At 42.8% G+C, this 22,316-nt stretch overlaps 1 protein-coding gene across 1 annotated transcript in view; it reads left to right on the plus strand.

Annotated features, from left to right (window-relative positions):
* TSC2 (TSC complex subunit 2) overlaps nucleotides 1-22,316 on the plus strand; it is a gene marked incomplete at its 3' end in the record, with an annotated part of 30,290 nt that overhangs the window by 5,405 nt on the left and 2,569 nt on the right. The window contains exons 10-34 of the mRNA XM_029086127.1: nucleotides 327-470; nucleotides 698-835; nucleotides 1,051-1,154; nucleotides 1,935-2,016; nucleotides 2,914-3,069; nucleotides 3,396-3,512; nucleotides 4,023-4,145; nucleotides 4,430-4,536; nucleotides 5,156-5,309; nucleotides 6,320-6,442; nucleotides 6,756-6,890; nucleotides 7,466-7,655; nucleotides 8,080-8,173; nucleotides 8,458-8,560; nucleotides 8,780-8,874; nucleotides 11,360-11,488; nucleotides 13,245-13,409; nucleotides 14,448-14,600; nucleotides 14,765-14,877; nucleotides 15,278-15,499; nucleotides 16,298-16,513; nucleotides 18,176-18,244; nucleotides 20,502-20,662; nucleotides 21,010-21,512; nucleotides 22,276-22,294. Coding sequence (XP_028941960.1) covers nucleotides 327-470; nucleotides 698-835; nucleotides 1,051-1,154; nucleotides 1,935-2,016; nucleotides 2,914-3,069; nucleotides 3,396-3,512; nucleotides 4,023-4,145; nucleotides 4,430-4,536; nucleotides 5,156-5,309; nucleotides 6,320-6,442; nucleotides 6,756-6,890; nucleotides 7,466-7,655; nucleotides 8,080-8,173; nucleotides 8,458-8,560; nucleotides 8,780-8,874; nucleotides 11,360-11,488; nucleotides 13,245-13,409; nucleotides 14,448-14,600; nucleotides 14,765-14,877; nucleotides 15,278-15,499; nucleotides 16,298-16,513; nucleotides 18,176-18,244; nucleotides 20,502-20,662; nucleotides 21,010-21,512; nucleotides 22,276-22,294 — 3,615 coding nt within the window. The remainder of the gene's footprint in view (nucleotides 1-326; nucleotides 471-697; nucleotides 836-1,050; nucleotides 1,155-1,934; nucleotides 2,017-2,913; nucleotides 3,070-3,395; nucleotides 3,513-4,022; nucleotides 4,146-4,429; nucleotides 4,537-5,155; nucleotides 5,310-6,319; nucleotides 6,443-6,755; nucleotides 6,891-7,465; nucleotides 7,656-8,079; nucleotides 8,174-8,457; nucleotides 8,561-8,779; nucleotides 8,875-11,359; nucleotides 11,489-13,244; nucleotides 13,410-14,447; nucleotides 14,601-14,764; nucleotides 14,878-15,277; nucleotides 15,500-16,297; nucleotides 16,514-18,175; nucleotides 18,245-20,501; nucleotides 20,663-21,009; nucleotides 21,513-22,275; nucleotides 22,295-22,316) is intronic.

Raw genomic sequence — 22,316 nt, forward strand, 5'->3', positions numbered from 1 at the left:
GACCATGTCTCCAGGGACAGCCTCAGAGCTCTGATAAAATTTTCTCATCCAAGTGCATCGAGCAGGAGTTACAAGCTTTAACCTCATGTGTCTGCTCTGTAAGGTGGGACTGTATTTGCCATCTGATCTACAGCTGTTTGCAAGAGAGCATAACCACACTCTATAAAATGGTTCTTTGCTTTGCATTTTGTGTGTATAGACTAGAATAGATTTATTTTGGACCTTCAGGCTAAGTTCCTAATTAGTAAGGTGTGTTTCATTTGAATTTAAGAGTTTCTGATCACTGCTTTCCAACTGTTAACTGACTGAAATGCTTTGTATTCCAGGCCATGACATGTCCCAATGCAGTTGTGTCTTATGAGATAGTCCTGTCCATAACACGTCTAATAAAGAAGTATGGGAAGGAGCTGCAGGCTGTAACGTGGGATATCCTTTTGGACATCATGGAGCGATTACTGCAGCAGCTGCAGGTCAGTGTGGAGCCTATCTTGATGTGCTTTCAGTCAAAAGACCTTGCCATAAATATTTTAGCAAATTGATCTCCTGTTTGTGCACTCTAGTGAACTTTGAAGCTGAATGAAGGTTTAGCCCAATTCTCAATCCTGTGCTTCTCAACCACCTTTTCTGTTCCTGTTTAAGAGTTAGCACTTTGCAGTAAGGTAGAAGTCTTTTAGGAATTTTTTTGTCTCTGTTTCAGAGTCTGGAGAGCCAAGAACTTAAGTCCATTGTACATGATCTTTTGACTACAGTAGAAGAACTCTGTGACCAGAATGAATTCCATGGCTCTGAAGAGAGATTTTTTGAGCTGGTGGAAAGATGTGCCGATCAGAGACCAGTAAGACTTTACTTATTATTATTATTTTCCTTTATTACTAGTTGAATCTGTTTTCTTACTCAGTACAGTTGAAAGTTGGGAGTCCTGAAATAGCAAGTGATCAGAAAATCACAACAAGGACTTATATGAGCCTTGTTCTCAGGGTGGGGGTTGGGAGAATGGCTATATTGTATTTGTTTATACACTAACAAAAATTCTTGATCTTTCTGTGAAAGGAATCTTCTGTATTAAACTTGATAACATACAGAGCTCAATCCATTCATCCTGCCAAAGATGGCTGGATTCACAACCTGCAGATGTTAATGGAGAGATTCTTCAGGTATGAAATTGTAACGTTGTGACTAGAGGGCACTTTCAAATGTTTCTTGCCACCTTTTCATGTTAGATAATTTTGTTTTCTGAAGTTCTAATGTTAGTAAATGACTGCTAAGAAGTATGGTAGTTCCAGGGCACACTACAGGAAAGGATTTTGTTTAACAGAAGAAAAACTTTCCACTAAGTTATTTATGCTTCTTTTTTTTTCCTTTATTTCCATTGGATGATGCTATTGCAATTAGCTTAGGCAGTTATGTATTCCACTCCACAGCAATTTGTAGTTCTGACACCAAACAAGACTTTCCTGTTAAGCATCAGGATCGCATATGGTTATCCAGTATTAAAGTTAAAGTGTTTTTGACTTGGTACTCCTAAAAGTATTCTTGTGCTCTAAAATATCAACATACAGCAATAAGAAACTTCTGTCTCCTCTGTGAAATGCTGCCAAACAGCAACTCTTCCTCGGTGCCATATGTTTGGTTTTAAATTTGCTCACCAGAGCACTTGTTCTTCTGACATGTGCTTTCTAGTTTGGATTGGAAATGAGAAAACTGCAGTTATAGGCCTCCAGAATTCGTAAAAGCTGCATTGGGATTTCAGTTTCCAGTTGTTCTTGAATCTGATTTCATATGTAGAGACATTAACTGAAGGCTCAGTTACTGTTCTACCTCTTAGGAAGTTTCTTAGTTTACTTCAGTTTTACTTTCCTTTTCTCCTCTTCCCCCTTTCCCTAAATATCAACAACTTCATTTTATTCATCTTGAATTTGCTCTTCCCATTTTAGGAACGAAAGTCGTAGTGCTGTTCGTATTAAAGTTCTGGATGTCTTGTCCTTTGTCCTGAGTATTAACAGACAGTTCTATGAGGTGGGTGTTTGTCTGTTTCTGATGATCACATGTGAGATCTTAAGTGGGTGGGAAGGGCTTTGGTGAGGCACGTTTTATGGTGTGCTTCAGGTCGACTCTGCCACTGGGGAATGCACAGAACTGTGCTTTAAATATTGAACACAACAGACATGTTTCTTTAGGATGCTTGTAGGAGGACTTGCCTTTTGATTGTCCTGAGTTGGACACAGGTATGAGCAACTTGCTGTGTTCTGAGGACATACCTGGTTGTGTATTTGCTTCCCTGTTTTAAGGTCATTAATTTCATACACATTTTGTTTTGGAAGAAAGGAAAGTCAATGTGAGAGATGCAGGATTTATTTAAAAGCTTTGTAAAAAGATGAGGTTTGGACATAATCTGACGTGAGCAGATTGACTTGTCTTCGTGCTTGCAGTTTAATTGCAATCCAAGATGGAAGCTGTCAGAGAGGAGTTATGGAAAAGCTCTGGGGTTGTCTTCAGCTCTTTGGAATGTACCCAGAGTGTCAGAGGACAAGAAGGGGCAGAGGTGCTTCTTAGATTCCTTCAAGATTTGTGAAAACGTGATGCTGTTGCACGTTTCCTCTCTCAAAAAAAACAACAAGCCCTAGAAATCCCTTGTCAACAGTCTCTTTGAGCCTGGGCTATCAAGTCTGTAGGACAGGTGAAAACCAAAGCATTGAATCCAGGTTCAACAAAAGTCATAAATATTTGGAGGGGTGGCATACAGAAATACTTAACTGGATGGAAAAGGAAAGATCAAGGAACCAAACAGTTGAGGAACAAGCCTGATACCAGAATATCAGTGTTCTTTTGTTTGTAGTTATTTGTCTCTTTAACATGCTGATTGAACAACTGACAGCAATATGTCAAGACTTATTAGGGTCTGTCCTCTTGCAGGAAGAGCTGATAAACTTGGTTGTCATCTCTCAACTGGCTCACATTCCAGAGGATAAAGACCATCAAGTCCGAAAACTGGCCACTCAGCTACTTGTAGACCTGGCTGAAGGCTGCAACACGCATCACTTTAACAGCTTGCTTGATATCATAGAAAAGGTGAGGCAGAGTTTGGTCCATTTTCAGTAGCATCACCACATCTGTTGCCAGATCCTCTTACTGTGACTGACCAGTGACTGATAGCAGTTGTGTGGCTTGGCAGGATATTGTACAACTGCTGAGTTTTGGAGGATGCCAGTCTGAAGTGCAGAGTGAAGGGCAGCTTTAGAAACCCTATCAACGCCCATCCAAGCTGCCTGCCAGGGCTTGCAGAATTTCCAGCAAGGATGACTTGCTGTATTCTTTCCTGACCTTCCAGGATGGAAATTAAAAAAAAAAAAAGTGTATTGCAGATTTAAACCATGTATTGCTTTTCTTTCTAAAAGGTGGCTGCACATTCTCTCTCATCACCTTCTGAACTAGAAGAGAGGGACTTGCTGTCGTATTCAGCTTCTTTGGAGGATGTCAAGACAGCAGTTCTTGGACTCCTAATAATTCTTCAGGTAAATACTGTGGTGTGTTAAAACACGTCTCTTTCAGAATAGTCTTCTGCTGGACTTGGCTTTCTAGATAACCGTTCTCCCAGTATTAAGGATTCCAACTCGTGTTTTATCCACTTTAGTATTTTCAGTCTTGCTTTGGTCATTCCTTTTGCTTGTGGTGACTGTTTGCTAAATGTTTTATTTTCTTAATTTCCATTGTGCAATGAATACGAACACATTTTCATGTGTGGAGGACAGATGTGTTCATAAATGAGCAGAAAGGGAGTGGTTCCTAACCTTGACTAGATCTGCTGTGTTTGGGCAGCGTGTCCTGAGATATGGTTAAGCAGTTGCGAAGAGCAGCCAGAGTTGCTCTGGAGTCTTTACAGAGGTTCTGTCCAGACCCATCTGTTCATCTTGCTCTCAGGAGCAAGTTTTTGCTGTGTTTTCCTTGAATTCTCAGTGCAGATACACATTTCTGAATAACAAGTGTCAATCTGCATTTCCATTTGTGTTTCTGTTCCTCTGTAGACAAAACTCTACAGCTTACCCTCCAGCCATGCCATGCGGGTGTACGAGATGCTGATTCACCACGTCCAACGCCATTATATTTATTCTTACAGCCTTGCTGTTGCTAGCAGCATCAGATTGCAGGTATGAGCAGTAACCTGTGCTTTTGGGTTGAGAGCTGCATGCTGTCTTTGGAATTCTTGGGTGGCAGGTAGGGAATGAGTGCTCTGGAGCTTGCCAGAAGTAGAATTAAATGTTTCTGGGCTAATAGGAGTATGTACTGTAACACCAGAAGTGATGTCTCCTACAGAACTAGCCACAGCATCTCTTAAAAAACCCTTTGTACTTGCAAAAGTATCACATGGGGAGGTGGGAGAGTATTCCACTGGCTTGGGTTTTGAGAGATTCCAGTGTCTTCTCTGTTACAGGTATTTGATTTCCTGCTGATGCTTCGAGCTGACTCCCTCCACCGTCTTGGCCTTTCCAACAAGGATGGAGCAGTGAGGTTCAGCCCTTACTGTCTGTGTGATTTTATGTAGGTTTCTCATTGCTTTAAGCAAAAGCTGTTTTCCAAAATATTTGTTATTTTTGCAGGAGCTTAATGGTCCATCAGTAGCAATCTGCAGTTTTTAAAAATCTTCCAAATCCTGATGAATCAGCTGCTAGACAAGTCTATAGTTACAGCCTAGGGTTGTCTCAATTCATAACTCAGTGGTGATTTTTTCTTACAAATCACTTACCTACAGAGCTCTCAATCTCAGACATGAAATTTCTGTTCCTGCTCACAAAACTTCACAGAAATATTTGCAATTTCCTGCGTGAAATCGGTTTTCACATTGAGGTTTGACTCAGTGATTTGTACAAATCTGACTGGTTTTAATTTTGTAGCTTTGCCTGAAGTTCTTTGTGTAACATGCCCCATATCCTTCTAAATTTGCTGGGGGCCTGGATAGAAAAATCCTTAACCTGACCAAACTGACTCATTGCTGACCATCTACTGGGCTATTCTGCATTTTTTGGTTAAAAACACAGTTTATACTCTTGTTTCATCATTAAACTGACTACCAAACAGGATAGTGCTGTAGGTCACATGAATAGGCTGTTCTGATCTTTATTTTACATGACCTCTGTTTTTCTCCCTTTCCATGTTGTAGAGAAGCAGAGAAGAGGGCTTCTGAGAAGAAGCCTGCTGGTACGCTCTCTCCGCCTTCGGGAAGTCCCAGTGTGCCTGCCCAGAACGCCACCGTCCGTATAGGACATCTGCCATACTCCATGGTCTTTGGTGTCCTTCTGCAGTGTCTGAAGCAGGTGCGTCCACTCTTAGTGACAGTTGTCATCTTCATGTGGAATACGTCAACTTCAGCCAGCTGGCTAGAGAAGTCTATCCCAGAGTATCTAAATAATGTCTGAAAAGCAATCCATAAATCCTCCTCCTTGGGCAGAATCTGTGTGCAATCGTGCAGCGTTACAGCCACCAGTGGGAGCACCAGTTCAGCTCTTCAGAAACTAAGCAAAGCTTTCACACAATCCCAGCATTGCCTGGACTGGAAAAGCCCTTTAAGCTCATGGAGTCCAACCATGAACCCAACACTGACAAGTCCCCGACTAACCCATGTCCCTCAGCACTGTGTCTACACGACTCTTCAATCCCTCCAGGGATGGGGACTCCACCACTGCCCTGGGCAACCCCTTCCAATGCCTCAGAACCCTTTCAGCAAAGAAATTCTTCCTCACATCCCATCTCAACTGCCCTGGGCACAACTGGAGCCCATTTCCTCTTGGCCTGTCCCTTGGGCCTTGGTTCACTCTGCTTCAGAGCAGACAAGGACAAAAAGTGTTTGTTAACCAAAGATCAAATAAGTCATCCTGTTTATGAAAGGGCATTTGAAACTAAAAGAAATCCTCCTGCTGCAAGTATTTTGAAAACTGTTAAATGTTTCGTTTGCTAATAAACTAAATATAAATAGTTCAGTAGTGTTGTATTGGACACAGTTATGTGCTGAGGGGTTGTCTTGCTCTGGAAGCTAATTTCTGCTAGTGATTAGGAGAACTGAATTCTGTTTCTGTCTTTTTGAGCTCAGTCAGCTCTAGATACAAGTTGTCTCCCAGTTTGTGGTGCCAATATTGCACCTAGAGCTGGATGACAGACAGGAAGTCATTTGTGACAGCTAAATGCCACTTCTTTTTATGTAGCTACCACAGCAAGACATACATCTGCCTAGGAAGTCACATGCTGTCTGAAACTTGATTGGTCTTACTTTCAAAGTGAACTGAAATCGTACAAAAATTTTCCACCTTAACTTTTTCTTTCTTTCCAGGAGACAGACTGGAAGGTGTTGAAGTTGGTCCTCAACAAATTACCAGAATCCCTTCGCTATAAAGTGCTATTTTTGACCTCTCCTTGCAACATAGACCTCCTGGCCTCTGCACTGAGCTACATGGTAACGCCATGCACCCTACTGATGTAGAATCACCAGATCCTTAGTTTGCTTGAGAGTTGGTTGGGGGTTTTCTTTGAGTTTGTTTTGTTTTTTTTACCTTCAGTCTAATATTTTGAGGAGTAGCCTGCTGGTTGTCTATCCTCACTCACCTGTTTTTGTGGGGGTTGTTTTAGGTACAGAATTAGGTAATAATGCATGTTCTTCCTCTCTGTATGTATACATGTGAAAAGGGAGCTATGGGCAGTGCCAGTCTATTGCCTTTTAGAGAGTATTTTTTGTGTGAGGTGTTCTAACTTACTGTGTGATCTATCAGCTCACAGACAAGAAGACTACTGACAGGCTCCATGGTACCCCAGAAGGCTTTTCTCGCACTGATTTGCATCTGGCTGTAGTCCCAGTACTGACAGCATTAATATCTTATCATAATTACCTGGACAAAGCTAAACAGGTATGGGGAGAGTAAAGAGGGTGTAGGGGGGACGAGGTCTGAGCCTATAGAGCAGGTATTTTCTCATAGTAGCTGATTAGGAGATTTAAATACAAGATAACACTGCCCTTTTCTCTTATAAAAAGCTGCATCTGCTGTATTTGGGGTGGGGACAGGGGTGAAAAAAATACTTTGCTAACTTTGTGCAGCAGTAGTTTGTCCAGTCAGTTGGATTCACTGTTTTCCATCCATACCTGTCCTCCCTCGCAGGTTGCTGGGTGACTTTACCCTCTGCTGAAAGACCCTGATAAAGTTTAATCAGAAACTTAAATATTAATTTCTAAAATGTCTACTTGATTAAAGTCCCATCTTAAGATTTTGACCTCGAATCCATACAGCATTATTTAGTGTTCTGTGTTAGTGCGTTTTGGCTACGAATTCTCGTGCGTCATACAGGCCCTGCAGCAGGGATACCTTGCGAGCCATTCTGAAACGTGAACTGAAGTCAGCAGATGGTACATCAGAGATTTTCTCTTTCCTTATATTACCTGTATGATGACTTTTCTTTTTTTTCTTTTTCTTTTTTACTCCTCTAGCGTGAGATCGTGTATTGCCTGGAACACGGTCTCATCTATCGCTGTGCGAACCAGTGCGTCGTGGCACTGTCCGTCTGTAGTGTCGAGATGCCTGACATCATCATAAAGGCCCTTCCTGTCTTAATTGTCAAATTAACCCACATTTCTGCTACAGCCAACATGGCAATCCCTCTCTTGGAATTTCTTTCAAGTAAGTTTCTTGTGTTCTACTTTTGATCTTCCATAGTTGTGAATGTGTTGTATTCTGATTGTGTTAGTCATAGGGAATGCATTGTAAGAGTTGCTTGGTTTTTGGTGATGCCCTTGCACCATCCTCAAGATAGAAACGTTTGATCATCTCGTTTGTTACTATTTTTCTATTTAAAGCACTTGCACACAGTGAAGAAAGAGACATGCTTTGTGTAGAGCAGTTATACAGTGGTGGGAAATATGAAGCTGCTTTCTCCACCTTGTTGCTTGTAACTTAAATAGCATGAAGTTATACCATGATGTTAGCTTCCACGTCAGCTGATGATTTAGAAGAAACAAACCAATGCAAATTAACCAGAACTGTGATATTGAGTAGTTTGTCTTGAGACCTCAGCTTTCTTGCTTTTCTTCTTGAACTGTTCCAGCTCTAGCAAGGCTGCCTCACCTCTACAGGAACTTTGCAGCAGAGCAGTATGCCAGTGTGTTCGCCATCTCCCTACCATACACAAACCCTTCCAAGTAAGTTCATAGCAAGTCTGTACAATTAAGAAAATTAGATATGCTTTTTTAGTAGTACTTGGTTCAATTTATTTATAGGATATTGCTCATTCTAGTATCTCCATGCTTTTTCTGGAGAAACACACTCACCTAACATATCTGTTTTTCTTGAACAGAACTTTTGAGGTTTTTTTCTTTATAGTGGGTAAAGGAATGGTTCTCAGATTGAAAAGTCCTTCTGTTCAATTCTGCAATAGCATCATAGTGCAGCATTAAACTCTGTGGAGATCTTTCTGCTGTTTTAGGTTTAACCAGTACATCGTCTGCCTGGCCCATCACGTCATCGCCATGTGGTTCATTCGGTGTCGCCTTCCCTTCCGGAAGGACTTTGTTCCCTATATTACCAAGGTAATGGACACTACTGAATCCAACAGTACATAATACAAATGAAGACTTAAAAACTGGTTTGAGGAGTTTAAAGGTTCTGTTTGAAGCTAGAAAAATTATGCTTTTCTTGTCAACATTTTCAAAACTGACTGTGAGTCCCTGTGCATTGGCCCATGGTTGCAGTCTCTCAACTGCACGTTGTAGCCATTGACACTGTTGTCTGTCTGTCTCAACTGGCAGGGTTTGCGCTCAAATGTCCTCCTTTCCTTTGATGACACACCTGAGAAGGACAGTTTCAGGGCTCGAAGTACAAGCCTGAATGAGAGGCCAAAAAGGTAAATTATATTTGACTCCAGCAGGGTCTTATGTTGCCTGTTCTACTGTTCACACCCTTCCCTGTGTTCTTCTGAAGGAGGCTGGGTCTAGTTTTCCAAAATCTGACAGTGCATTCAAGCAAGCAAAGTAAACCTCTTTGGGTCAGGGGATTAGTAAAAGACAAACTGAGGTTGGTGAGGAGCTGGAATCAAACCAAGCTGACAGTCTGATAGTACATATGAGGGCATCACTGGCTGTTCTGTAAGCCTTTGCAGTAAGGTGTGGGGCTTTTTGGTTTCAGTTTTTGGAAGTCAGCAGTTTCAGGTTGATGTGTGTCTGTACAATGCTCCAGAAGTAACAGAGAAGGGTAATAGAATAACGTGTTCGTACTGATAGTGTTAACTCCCTTTTATAATTGATCTGTAATGACTGTTTAAATGATTACCAGAGAAATTATAGTGATAATATACCCAATAACCTGTATAAATTGAGAGAGCCAATGCTGTGTTTTTCTGTAGTGGTATCTGTCAAGTCAGGGTACTGGGTGGCAGGCGGCTGCCTTCTGTGTATCTGAATGTCCTGATCCTTTTTTTTTTGAGTCTTGAAGCCACTATGTCAGTTTTAAGCAAAGCCTGATGTCTTTAGAAGTCAGAACATGTCTCACCAGAGGTCTTTCAAAGTAACATTTGCTGGGATAGGAGAATAGTCCTTGGAAGGCATTCAGGGTTTCTCTAACATCCTTTTACCTTCAGGGCTTACCTAAATTGGTTCACTTAACTTGCTTCAGTGTTAATGTGCAGTAAGTGTACAGTGACATTTGAACCCTGGGGAAAGTGCCTCTACTTTAACTGCAAGGCTCAACGAGTACCTTGCAATGAAGAAACACCATTCCTGCCCTCATGCTATAGCTGTAAACCCTGTTTTGTGTTTCATCTCTCCCATCTCCTCCTCTTTCATTCAGAAACTTGGAAGAGAAGCCTTTTGACACTTGTCTCTCAAATGAGAATTTAAACTAATCTTTTTCTTTTTTTTTTTTTTTTTTTCAAAAACCTGTTAAATTCTACCAGGTTGGAATACTACTGTATCTAAAGGCTTTTGCTAACGCTGCTGGATCACTTTCCACAGAAATCTCTGCTAAGAAGTGTGGGCTGTACTCAGGCAGCCACCCAAAACACCAGAATGGCAGGATGCCACTGCCTCAAATCTGTCTGAGCTTGGGTTCTGGCCAAGTGAGAGAGGAAATAGCTTCGAGCAGATAGCTCTTTCCTTGCTTGAGAAGCTTGTGTGCTTCGTTTTCACTCCTTAAGCCCAAAGAATAAGCACTACTGTGCCCTAGCTGAGGTGCTGGGTGTTGCAAGAGATCAGGATCCCAACAGTTACCAAGGTTGCTGAATGGTGTGATGTTGGTGTAGGTGGTTGTCTTGGAGTATGGACCTCTGCTTTCTGCAGTGACATCTCCAGCTGTGGCCAAAAGTGATCTGTCAGATGTTGTTAGGAGACGAAGGACGAATAAATTCTGATCCCTCCAGGTGGCTAACTGAAATGAAACAATTCACTGAAAGGAGGGTAGCAAATAAATTGTGTTTAGAAAGAGCCAGAAGGGTAAATTAGTATCTGCATTTTATATGTGGGGTTGTGAACTGCTGGACCAGCTGTTATGGCCAAATTAGTACTGAGCCAGGCATGCATCTCAGCTGTGACTAATTAAAGTGCCTCTTGGATGTTAATTGCTGTCATCTCCCACATGTGGTTGGTGCCTGGCAGTGCAAAGGCTTATCTTCCTTTCTGTTCTAGTTGAAAGTCAAGTGGGTTATCACGCAGTCAGCAACAGCCAAGAGGATGTTTGTCATCTTGCTCTTCTGTCTGTGCAGTGTGAGAAGGATCCGTCCCCTATAGATGGGCTGAGTCTGCCCAGTGCCTTGAGCTGAGCTCAGCGGCACCTCTGACCAGCCCTGGGTGTTCTTGTGATTGAGGACAGGAGCTCAGATTTGGGCCAAGCCCAACAGAGGTAGAGATGGCTGACATGTTCCTGTGTCTCCTCCCTGGTATTGGTAAAGCAGTTTGGGAAGTAGTCAGGTTTTTGGCTGTGCTGAAATGGTGAATTGGGGCAACACAAGAGGTGGTTGAACTGCACAAAACTTCTCAGACTTGAGAAATTTGTGCCAAATTAACATTCAGGTGCTTTTGCCTTTGTTTAACAGCGCAGTATTCCAACTATCATTTCAATCAGTTTTTTGTTTTAACTTGTACTAATTTCATTTGTTTTGTAGCACTTTTAAAACCTTGTTTTCAAAATGTGGTTTGTCTTTTTAATGCTTTCAGCTCTGCTTGTTTGTACGTTTTAATTTTTTGTTTTCCTTTTTTGGCATTTGTTTTATTTTACATCACCCTCCGGGATCCCCCAATATTGACCCTGTGACCTGTGACCTTTCAACCTACATCCCTACAATGATTTCCTCCCTTCCTGTGACCTCTTTTGGGGCTTGGTGCTTCTCCACCTAGTAGTTTAAGACTAGCCAAAAATGCAAAGCAAGGCTTGAATAACTCTCCTCCAGTGAAAGAGCTGAAAGAATCCTCTGCAGTTGATGCCTTCCGATCCCGCAGCATCAGTGTGTCTGAACATGTGGTCCGCAGGTAGAGGCACTTTAAATGGGGAGAATCCAAGAGCAACTCAGCACTTGGAAATTGTACTGCAAGGGTGGGTGGAAGCAGGGTGGATTTGCATGTGGGATGCTTGCATGACTGCGTTACGCAATAAAAAACTGGTCTTAGCCACAGACAAAGGTTTTGGGAAAGAATCGTGGATATCCCGTGGCTTCCCAACGCCGGCTGTTGGGTTGTCACATCACAGCCTGTGTTGTCTGTCGTTGCTTTGCCCTATTCTCTGATGCTTTAGGAACAAAAATTGCTGTTTTCAAAGTAAAGCTGGTGTGAAGGAGGGGAAATCAAACAAACAAAAACCACACACTAAAAATAAAGGAAAAGGTTGCATTCTGTGCAAGTGAGTCCTGGTTAAAACTCAGTGAAACTTCAGCCTTCGAAGCAGTGACTTGCCCCAGGAGAGGTTTTTGATACTCTGCAAACTTACATACAGACCCTCCTCCCAGACTGAGGAGTAGTTCTGGCCTCAGTTTGAGATTTGTTCTTTGAGGCAGAGGGAGCTGACAGAAGTATTGTGGTCTGAAGTATGATGCTGTGAAAACCTTTATTTGTCTTTCTGTAGAGCAGTGAAATGTGTGCTCAGCCCGTATGAAGCTGCTGCTTTCACAACTAGAGAAAACAAGTTTTGGTTGCAGACGTTGATCTGCTCGTGTGAAAGATGAAACAATTCATGCTAGTTTTCACAACATATTTCTGGATCACTCCCCTTGAGTGTTAAACTGCTTTGTAGCATGTTGGTTTAAAATCTGAACCTGAAGGTTTGTGCCTTAATTTAAACAGCACTGGGATTTCTGTCCAGTGGAACTTTATCTTCTGTGAGGTTTTTTTTTTACTATAACTGTGTGGAACTTGGGGCAAAGACACTGAAGTGACTGAATTGTGAATACAGTTCTGGCATTTCATTCTCTGTTATCCCCATTAATCTATTAGGTGATTTTCTTCTCTTGTATTTCTATGTAAATTGTAGCAACTAAAAGTTCAGATAATTACCCTTAATGATGCCAAGAAGTTGCCACATGATAAAAAATTTGGCTGTACCTCAGTTTAGTTTGTATTACGCTGGCATAAGGAGTTGTCTTTATACTGCAATCCAGGCTGTTATTGCAATTGTTTTAAATTGCATTGCTAACTTGGCTGATTTGAAGGCAGAGTTGCTCTCTATTCTTGTGCCAATTTCCTGTTCAGAGTGCAATTTTTTTCTGTTTCAAGTTAAATTTTACATATCTATTGGAGGAAAAAAAAAAATCACTATATGAAAGGGATGCAACAGAGAAAAAAGCAAATCGCAGGATTCTGAAGTTAAGTCTGGAGTGCCCCATTTCTGGCTCATGGGCAACATGTTGCCTGGGAACTGTGCAGGTCACGGGATGCTTGCCCTCACTATAGATTAGCAAATCAAAGCATGGTGCTGCCACTCGCTATTTGCTTGGTGCACTTGCCCATGGGCCACCTAACATCAGAGAACACTGGCCTGGCCTAATCAGTTGGCAAACTTCTAAATGTTTCTCAGTCTCTTAAGATAAAATCCACTTCCTGCAATGGTGATCTACAAAGCACAACATGAGGCTGATCCAAAAATACTTTGATTGTGTCCTGGGTTTAATGTCTGGCCACCTCTCTGATCTGGCACGTGCATGTATCACAGGTTGTTCTGCATCACACTGTCTTTCGGGTGGCAGGGACAAGCATTTTGCAATGTGATCTGTCAGTTGGAAACGTTCTTTTCTAGTCGCATACAAACATCCATCACTAGTTCAAGCCTGGGCTCTGCAGATGAAAATTCGATGGCTCAGGCTGATGACAACTTAAAAAATCTCCACCTGGAACTCACTGAGACCTGTCTGGATATGATGGCTCGATACGTCTTTTCAAACTTCACTGCGGTGCCTAAGAGGTAAGGGTCAGCTGGTGACCATGGGAGAGATGCTTTTGTTGGAGGTTCATATTTCACTCGATTAGTGGAAAATTACCGTGACACATTGAGATTCTGGCAGGCCCAGGCTCTGAAGCCATTCCTCTCAGATAAAATCTGTCTTGGCTAAATATGAGGTTAGATGAGAGGAGTCCATTGGAGCCAACTGGCCTTTGCCTCAGCCTTGAACTGTCCAGAAGGAGATGTCTTGAAGGCATGGAGCATGTCTGTGAGCAGAGCTTTGCTCTGTGTCCTTGCTGGATAATTCCAGTCTTCGCTACAGAACCAAGTGTCATGCCAGCTGGCTTCAAAAGGAGAGCATTTACTTTTCTTGTTAGCCCTGCCCAGGAGGAGACACATAGCTCGGACAAGGCTCGTTCCCTTCTGCTCTGTGATATGTGTCCTATTGTGCCACTATCAGTTGATAGTTGTCTTATGAAGAGCAGCTGTGGGAACTGGGGTTGTTTCTCCTGGAGAAAAGGAGGCTGAGGGGAGCCCTTCTGGCTCTGTCCAAGTCCCTTGGAGGAGGGTGGAGAGAGGGGGGGGGGGGTCTGTTCAACCAAGGACCAAGGGACAGGACAAGAGGAAATGGGCTCCAGTTGTGGCCAGGGCAGTTGAGATGGGATGTGAGGAAGAATTTCTTTGCTGCAAGGGTTCTGAGGCATTGGAAGGGGTTGCCCAGGGCAGTGGTGGAGTCCCCATCCCTGGAGGGATTGAAGAGTCGTGTAGACACAGTGCTGAGGGACATGGGTTAGTCGGGGACTTGTCAGTGTTGGGTTCATGGTTGGACTCGATGAGCTTCAAGGGCTTTTCCAGTTGAGACGATTCTGTGGTATTAATTTCAGCTCATGCCTTATCCTGATGGATAATGTGTATGTAGAGGACCAGGGGGTATGTTAAAAATGCTGTATAAAGGAGGGAAGCAGGCAGTAGCTCCTATGTAGTTATATTAAATAAACCACCTGTGTAGGCTCCTTGCCCTGCAACCTGACAGCTGCGATCATCACAAATCTGTTCCAGGTCTCCTGTGGGTGAGTTTCTGTTGGCTGGAGGAAGGACAAAGACGTGGTTGGTTGGTAACAAGCTGGTGACCATCACTACAAGTGTTGGAACAGGGACAAGGTCCCTGCTTGGCCTAGACTCTGGAGAGCTCCAAAGCAGCACAGAATCAAGGTAAATTTTGTTCCCATTTCTAGAAATTTCCACTTAACAAAGTAGCTTAAACCACTGTTACAGTTCAGCTTTTTAGGTTTTCCTCTTACCAGGAGAGGAATGTCATATTTGTCCAGCATGACTGATTCCTCTCTCAATATCATCCACATCTTCTTTTTCCACAGCTCAGACCCTATTTTGCAAGTGAGACAAACTAAAGAAGCTCCAGCAAAACTGGAATCTCAAGCAGGGCAGCAGGTTTGCAGAAGCTCTCGCAGCAGAGTCCGATCCATGTCTGGTAAATTCCTATTCTGGAGTCTTACTGCCATTTCTGGGTGCATGTCACAGGCTTAAGTGTCCAAGTGTCTCCTGAAGAGACCTGTGTCCAAAGTAATTTGAGAATTACTTAATAGTGAGCAGGTAGAGCAGCTGTTGGCCTTGGGAGTGGTGGTGCTCCTGCTGCTTGCCTCTCCTTGCAGGAAAGCTTCAGTGGTTGGTTAAGTGGTGAGCACTTGCAGTGAGAATCACCTACGTTTATCTAACCTCATGGTTTGTAAGAAACACATTCAAGGTAAAGTTCTCTTGGGTTCCCAATCTTGTGAGCACAGCTGCTAGAGGAACTCCAAAGACTTTTTACTTCTGAGATATTTTTAGTGCTAAGCATGGCTCTCCCTCCTGTTTTCTGTCTGTCCTGCTAGGTGGTCATGCCTTACGTGTTGGTGCCTTAGACAGCTCAGCTTCCCATTTCCCCAGTGGCTCAGCTTCCCAAGGGGCACAGAGTCCTCCTGCTCCTGCACCTCGATCAGAGAAGACTAATCCCGCTTCGCAGACACCTCTGCAGAAAGAAAAAGCCAACTTAGCTGCGTACGTCCCGCTGCTGACACAGGGATGGGCAGAGATCCTGGTGCGCAGACCCACAGGTATCTTTGCCTGAGTGTGGAGTGATCTCTTTTGACTTGCTAAGAAACCAGAGCCTGGATGGAGAAGAAAAGTCCATATTAAGTTGCAAACAGATCTCTTTATTGCCTGCTGCCTCTGGAAACTAATAGATCTGATACTTGATTCTTTCAAATCACTCTTTAGTGTTTTAAATTACAAAAGACCTGTGAAAAGATTGAAGCAAGGACTTAAATTTGTATAACTACTGTTACAGAAATAGAGCCAGATAGTATCAACCCTACTTTGCCTTTCCCATTTCTTACACTGCTATGTGGTGTTTCTTGAAAATCTATAATCTGTGCTGTGTTTTAGCTTCTCGTGCTGGGTTTGAGATGAATGAAGCTTACAGCTAGGGCAGCTGCATAGTTGTGTCTGCTGCTAGGGAAGGGGTGATGGTTCAAGGTTGAAGTTCTTGACTATTTTTATGTTACACAACATGAACACGGAATTGTCTGTTTCAGCTGAAAGTTGCTTCATGAGAAAATAACAGACTTGGTATCATTAATTAAAATACCTGAGTGTTTTGGATGCCTTTTGGGAATCTGCTGTAGTGAGGAATTACCAAGGATGGCTTTTGAACAGCTTGGGGTGAAGTACAGAGCACTGGGAGCTGCTTACTGAAAACAGGAAATGAATCAAGTGATTCTGACAGATGTCAGGAGAACTGAGAACTTGATTTTTTTTTTTACTTGCAAAATTCAAAACAATTTGTGCTTTTTTAAAAAAAACTTTCTGGAGTTTGGAGTACATAATACTCTTCCCTCATTTTCTCTTACCAGGTAACACAAGCTGGCTAATGAGTCTGGAGAACCCGCTCAGTCCATTTTCTTCAGATATTAACAATATGCCCCTGCAAGAGCTCTCTAATGCTCTCATGGCTGCAGAGCGTTTTAAAGAACACCGAGAAACGGCTCTATATAAATCCCTCTCTGTCCCCTCCTCCAGCTTGGCCACTGGGACAGCCAAACCATCACTTCTCCAGCGTTCCAACACAGGTGAGAGATGTCTAGCTGGGAGCGTGTCCAGCATAGCTGTCCCTAGCCTGTTTAAAGTCTGTTGAAGTTACTGCAGATCTAGAACAGTGAGTTAGTAGTGTGAAGAGTAGCATAGCAATGAGAAGAAGAATCAGTTCTTGTCTCTAGAAGGTTTCAGTGAAAAATTCCCTTCCTCCTTGATTCTGATGTTCCATCAGAAAAGTACCTGTCTTTCTTAGAGAGAAGGAAGAGAGGAGCAATGGAGCTCCTTTGGAGGAGTAATGTGTTTCATGCTCTTTCCCAAATTAAAATGAACAAAGTCCTGGATCTTTTCCCTCTTCTACTTGTTTGGAGCTGATCTGGGCATCCCACATGGGGATGGATCTTCCCATGCAGCGTTTCCATATCCATTTGTCTCCAGTGTGGGAGTTTGTGTTGGGCACTCAGAGCACCAGGTTCTTGGGAGAATGGTCTCTAACAAACCTCGCCAGCCGGGGTCAGGTAGTGGCCACTGTCTTTTAGAGCATGGGATAGCAGAAGGCAAATCCTGTGGGCTGCAGATTTATTAACTTAAAAAGACTGTTTGGCCTTCAGACTGGTGCAGTTGAATCACTTGAGTTTCTTTTGATGGCTTTATTTTAACATCCTGGCCAGAGCTTTTCACTATATTCACTTTGGTGCTAGTTCACTTCTGAAAGAGCTGTTCATGTTGGGAGGTGAGCGTTGACCAACAGCTGAAATTTTTAAAGCTTGATGTATCCCCTGCTCAGAGCTCTTACCAACACCACCTAACGCTGAGGCCGTGGAAACTGAGCAGTGGTAACAGGAGACCAGGCTTTCCTGGAGAGGTGGCATCAGTGGTATGGATTGTTTGGAAATCTGGTAAAAATGCCAGTTTTTAGGTTTGTTTTAAACAGGGCAGGGTATGATGTTAGGATTTCAGAATGTGTAAACACAAAATTTGTGTCAAAATCAAATTATCACCCTTTTTTTTTTTAAATAATAATTCTTATCCGTGAACCCTTTTATTGGCTCCGATGAATTTGTGGTTTATAGGTGCTAACTGATTAGTTGAAAGAAGCACCCACCTGAACACCACTCCTGTGACAATCCAAGAAAATAACTGTTGTTAACACAACTTTTCCAGCTGAGTTGCTGGAGCTGGCTGGGGAATGGTTGTTTTGAAGAAGTTTTGCTGTCAGACTGTCTCCTGCACGTCCTTCTTCCTCTTTAGAGGTTAAAACCATGGGAATCTTTATCCATATTTCTACTCTTCAGACTCTTCTGTGTGTTTAAAAACGATCTTTTGCCAGAAGTGTGTAGGTCAGGAGAAGCTCAGGCTGCTTCCCTGCGTGTGCCAGGATAGCACTAAGGAATTTTCTGTTTCTAAAACTCACAAAGATGCGTTCTTCAAAGAGAGCAGTTGGAGTCTGCATTGTTTGAATGTGTTTATGCCTCCTTATTCATGTTGAGACCTTGTACCCTTAAAGTATCCCTTTGGCATCTGGTGAGCTTATCCCAGCTTGTTCTTTCCTTTGTTTTCGTTTATTTATTTATTTATTTTAAAATAGACTCTCGGTTACATTTTAAACTCTGTGCTTTTTAATTTTTTAATTTTTTTTTTTTTTTCATATAGTCTCTCCTTCCTTTTGATGTAGCTGCTCACTTGATTTCCCTTTGCAGTGGCCTCTTTCTCTTCCATGTACCAGTCCAGTTGTCAAGGGAAGTTGCACAGGAGCATATCCTGGGCAGGTATATTTATATATCTTTAAGGAAAAAAAAAAAAAAAAAGAAAAAAAAAAAAAAAGTATTTCCATAGAAGAACACCTCTGATTCATAGCAAATGTGTCCCTCATACTTCATTTTCCCCTTCCATGTCTCCTGTCTGTACCCAGTCGCATTACTCTCAACAAATGGGATCTTGACTAGCATGAAGAAGTCCAAGCCAGATCCAACATTTGCCAGTGCACACAATTTCTTAAAGCAACTTTTGTTTTAGCTGAGGTGGATGGAGAGTCATGAGGCACAGTGTGAAATGACCTGTCAAAATGTCTGGGTGGCTTGATTAATTGAATTCTTGATTTTTTGGCTTCATTTTACAATTGGCTTTGTGTTGTGCTAAATGTAAAAGCTCCCACTTCTGAGAGCAGCATAGTGTATGCTACAGGACAAGCTACCCTGAAATTAAGTCCTGTGCTACTCAGCCCACAGGAACCTGTCAGAATTGGACACAAAAAAAGAGAAAAGGAGCTGAGATACAGATCTGACAAATATATAAAGTTTCATGTTACAATGGATGCTGGTTAAAAATTTTTTAAATAAAACAAGAAGAAAAATATTTCGGGGGGAAAACCTGGTAAATTCCAGCTTTTTGGAGGCTCTGTAGTAGTGGAAAAATCTTCCTCCACTTCAGTAAAATTGACTTTGTAAGGAAATGAAGTGGAGATCAAATTGCATAGGGTATGAGCACAGCACCTGCACGGCTCTGGGAACCTGCAATGCTTTGTGATTTTAATGAGAGGCTTGAAATGTCGTTCTGCCTTCTTCCCTGGGCTGGAAAATTCTCTGTATAGCAGCAGGATATTCCTGGCTGCTGGTTGTTGTTGACTTGGGCCTCTTAAAGTAACACAAAGACGCTGCAGTAAAATATTTCTCTGTACTTCTCTCTGCTTAATATGGTTCTGTTCCCACATAAAGCATAATTAGTGAGTGCTGGCACTATTTAAAAATGCCAGCAGTCTTGGTAGTGGTGTGAGAGCGAGGGAGGCTCGGAAACAACTGGATGTGTGCAGGTGTGTTCTGGCTTGGACAGCTAACCAGATCAGCACGTTGTTTGGGGGTATTTTTGTTTTATTTTGTTTTGGGTTTGGTTTTTTTTTTGAGAAGGTATGTGTGTGCAATGCTAACTCTTAATTGCTTCTTTGAAATAACTTTGATCCTGCGAGCTGAAATCAATCCAGGAAAAGCTGCTTTAGTGATTTATTTTTATTGTTTATTTTTAATTTTGCTGATTTTTCTTTATATTTTGTGTGTGCTAATTTTTTTAATTTTTAATTTTATTTTTTTTTTTAATTTTACTTTGGAAAACAAATCTTGACCTTTCAGATTGGTCTTCCAGTCCCTTGTGTGCATAATGGGAAGCCTCCTGTTCTCCAGCCTTTTCCTCAGGACAAAAAAATAAAATATAAAAATAATAAAATAAAAAGCAAGGCCCAAGAGGAGCCTTTGGTCAGACTCATCCCTGTGCTCAGGGTCACTGCCTGGAGCAGAGACGAGGTTCAATGCTGTGATAACCTCCTCCACCATAGGCAGGGCTTCCCAGGAGCTTTCTTGCCAGTGTGGTTCCACTGCCTGGGTGTCTGATCAGATGCCACACGTGGGTTCCCAGTATCGCTGCAGTGCGTGTCTCACTCTTGCTCTCTCGTCCTTCCCCGTGTCTAGGCCTGAATTGTTTCACTTCTCCTGAGACATAGTAGGAAAACTACCAAACTGCAAGGAAATGGCTCCTGTGAAAATTTCTTGTCTCCTTCTAGGCCACTGCAGGGCACAGGAGCGTTGCATTGCAATGCAAGAAAAACTTACCTTTATTTTTTTTTGCACACTTCCATAGAACTGATGTCTTCACTGCCTGGATAATGATGAACTTGTAATGCTAGTCTTGAACTTTCTTACATGGCTGTAGTTCCTGTCTGTCCTGATAAACCAGCATTGATGTACAAGGTCCCATTTCCTCATTCTGTCCCCTGCTTGTTCATCAGTAACAATTGGAAACTCCGACACTTTATTTGGAGCCGAGCAGGCGCCGCCCTTTGCTGTCAGGGTAAGGTGATGGGTTATTTTATAGAAAAGGGGAACCAGGAGCAAGTCTGACATAACCAGAGCACTCATTCAATGTGGCCTTCCACTGAAATCCCGTAGGGAAAAGGCTGGTACTTCAGAGGAGAGGATGGGGACCTGCCAGTCTGTCCCTCTCTACAGACTTCAGTTCTTCTGCCTTGTGTCTCGATAGAGTCAGCGGTGGTGCTGGAGGAAGGGAGCCCCTCGGAAATGGAGCTGAAGGAAACTGAGTCCCCAGCTGAGTCTCCAGAGAGTGAGGACATTGAGACTTCATGTTCTGAACAAGTCCTGAGTGAGGAAAGGTTTGATAAACCCCAGGAGTCTTATAGCAGGGTAAGAAGAAACAGGTTAACTGGTTCTGTCCTGTATTACAACCCCGTGTGTTTAGACACGTGGGAAAATTGTCTGTGCTCAGCCCAATCCTTCTTGGCACCCCCTGCAAGAATTCACTAACAATACCAAAATGGACCTGCAGTCGTGTTGAGGGTTTGGATGGCTTGTGAGGGACTGCAGGCAGAGCAGGAGCAATACCTGTTTTGTGCAGGGTCCTTGATCCATGTTGCTTTGTACTCAGCACCTTGCTGGCCGTGCACTGGAAGGGTCAGGGTTCCTCGAGCCTTACTGTTGTCAGCTTTTTGCATATCAGGAACACTCTTCATCTTTGTTTCTCCTTCTTTAAGTCCTCCTCAACCTCCAGCCAAGAAGAAAAGTCTCTGAAGTCAGAAGATCTGGTGGAGGGTGGAATTCCCATCGGGAGAGTCCTGCCATCAGAGGATGGCCGTACGCTGGAGGAGCTTTCCTTCCAGCCATCCCAGCCGCTCAGCAAGTCGAGTTCTTCCCCCGAACTACAGACACTGCAGGAGGTCCTCAAAGATGCAAATGGCAGAGAAATAACCAGGAGGCTGAGCACAGAAGTGAAATCAAAATCCCAGTCTGGGAACCTGGAAGGGGAAGGACTGGGCAGTTGGCTGGGCAAGGGGGAGGACCCCAGAGCAGCTGGGTCAGGCGGGTTGGATGGCACCGGTCCTGTCACCTCACCTCGCTCCCCTTCTGGGCACCGGCCCCGAGGATACACCATCTCTGACTCAGCCCCATCGAGGAGGGGAAAAAGGATTGAGAGAGATGCCTTCAAGAGCAGAACAGCAGCCTCCAATGCTGAGAAAGTCCCTGGAATAAACCCAAGGTAGGTGGCAGGGTTTATCTGAAGGTAGAAATGGTGAGCTCAGAATTGCTGCGGCCGTGGCTGGATTTGTTTGAAGTGGTCAGGTGGTTTTATGGGATCTACAGAACAGTATCTGATTAAAAAGAAAGATCAATTACCTGTTTTTTTCAGGAGCTAATACACAGACGTGTTGAACCCACTACCACCAAATTAACTTTGTGATTTAGTAAACAGGTCTCTCAAATTGTGAAAGAATGAGATAGTTTCCTCGTGTTTTTAATTTTTCCTAATTTAGAGTCAAAATGCACGTGTGGTTTGAATGCAGGTCACCTTGAGTTAATTTTGCTGTGAACAGGATGAATTGTTAGTCTTGCAGTTCAAGAAATATAATGTGCAAAATACTAAGAAGGAAAAGAAGGGGTTATAATAGTTGCTTTTTAAACTTTAGATACTGATGGTCACCCAAAATTGCATTATGAGACAATCTTCATCATATTGAGGGCGGGTAAAATGCAAATGTCTGTAAAATCATTTATCTCAGCGTAGCTGTGAGGCAGGTGTGTGTTCCCACTCCTCCCTCCTGTGCAGAGATTGCCTTTTGGGTGGGGAATGTGTGCAACTGCTGCTGTTTGACAGAGCCACTGGGTTTTATGACAGGTCTCTATTACAAACTGCAGGTAGTCCAGGCAACTGAAGTGTCTCTAGAAGATGAGTTGTACTCTGTTAGCATTTTAATTGCTCCTCTTTTCCTTCTTTGCATAACGTCCGTTCTTATATACAACAGATCAAAATTAATTTTGATGGTAACAGGACCTTTTTCCCCCT

Source organism: Antrostomus carolinensis, unplaced genomic scaffold (assembly GCF_000700745.2).
Source record: "Antrostomus carolinensis isolate BGI_N321 unplaced genomic scaffold, ASM70074v2 scaffold19027, whole genome shotgun sequence".
Lineage (NCBI taxonomy): Eukaryota > Metazoa > Chordata > Aves > Caprimulgiformes > Caprimulgidae > Antrostomus > Antrostomus carolinensis.